The sequence below is a fragment of the Nicotiana tomentosiformis genome, chromosome 7 (genome assembly GCF_000390325.3).
Source record: "Nicotiana tomentosiformis chromosome 7, ASM39032v3, whole genome shotgun sequence".
NCBI classification, from domain to species: Eukaryota; Viridiplantae; Streptophyta; class Magnoliopsida; order Solanales; family Solanaceae; genus Nicotiana; species Nicotiana tomentosiformis.
Window position 1 is genome coordinate 14,333,597 of NC_090818.1, and position 940 is coordinate 14,334,536.

At 41.2% G+C, this 940-nt stretch overlaps 1 protein-coding gene across 1 annotated transcript; it reads left to right on the plus strand.

The window, feature by feature from the left end:
- The first annotated feature begins 346 nt into the window (after nt 1-346).
- LOC138895269 (uncharacterized) lies at nt 347-730 on the plus strand. The gene has a single exon (XM_070179942.1). It carries the CDS (start codon nt 347-349, stop codon nt 728-730), a length of 384 nt encoding a protein of 127 aa, XP_070036043.1.
- The last annotated feature ends 210 nt before the right edge of the window (nt 731-940 follow it).

Sequence of the window (940 nt, forward strand, 5' to 3'; positions counted from 1 at the left end):
AAAAGCCTGCCAAGACAGGTGAGCCAGATGAGATGGCCAGGAAAATAAAAATTCTTGAACAAAACATAAAGAACATACAAGGACTAGGTGGTCACAAAAGTATTTCGTTCAGTGATCTATGCATGTTCCCTCACATCCATTTGCTACCAGGGTTCAAGACCCCAAAATTTGAGAAGTATGATGGACACGACGACCCTATCGCCCACTTGAAAAGGTATTGCAACCAGCTGAGGAGTGAAGGTGGAAAAGAAGAAATATTGATGGCTTATTTTGGGGAAAGTCTTGTGGGAGTAGCCTCTGAATGGTTCATTGACCAAGATATATCTCACTGCATGTCTGGGACGACATGGCCCAGGCCTTCGTCAAACATTTCCAGTACAACATTGATATTGCACCAGATCGCAATTCCCTGTCCAATATGAAGAAAAAGCCGACGGAAAGCTTTAGGGAGTATGCCATCAAGTGGAGGGAGCAAACGGCAAGAGTTAAGCCACCTATGGATAATCATGAGTTGATCACTATTTTTCTAGAGGCTCAAGAGCCTGATTATTTCCAGAACATGATGTCTGCTATAGGTAGACCATTCGTTGAGGCTATAAAAATTGGGGAGATGGTCGAAAATGGTTTGAAAACGGGTCTAATCTTGAGTCAGGATTCTTTTAAGGCCGCGTCACAAACCGTTCAGAAAAGTTCGAGGGTGTCAGGACCTAATTTCACCTATAGGTCGTGATGGCGCCCAACGCTACGGCTAGTCAAGCCAACTTAATTAATTAATCATTCATTAATAAAATTTAAAATCAAGAGAAATAACAAAACCCAAATTCTACCAATATATGTGCCAAGCCCTGGTGTCACAAGTGTATGAGCATCTAGTAGATTATACAAAACCTCAAATACTGTCTGAAATAAAAAGAGACAGAATGAAAAATACAAAGAGAGA

What these genes read in the sequence shown, in the direction of transcription:
- LOC138895269 (XM_070179942.1), top strand. Translation starts at nt 347, where the DNA reads ATGGCCCAGGCCTTCGTCAAACATTTCCAGTACAACATTGATATTGCA.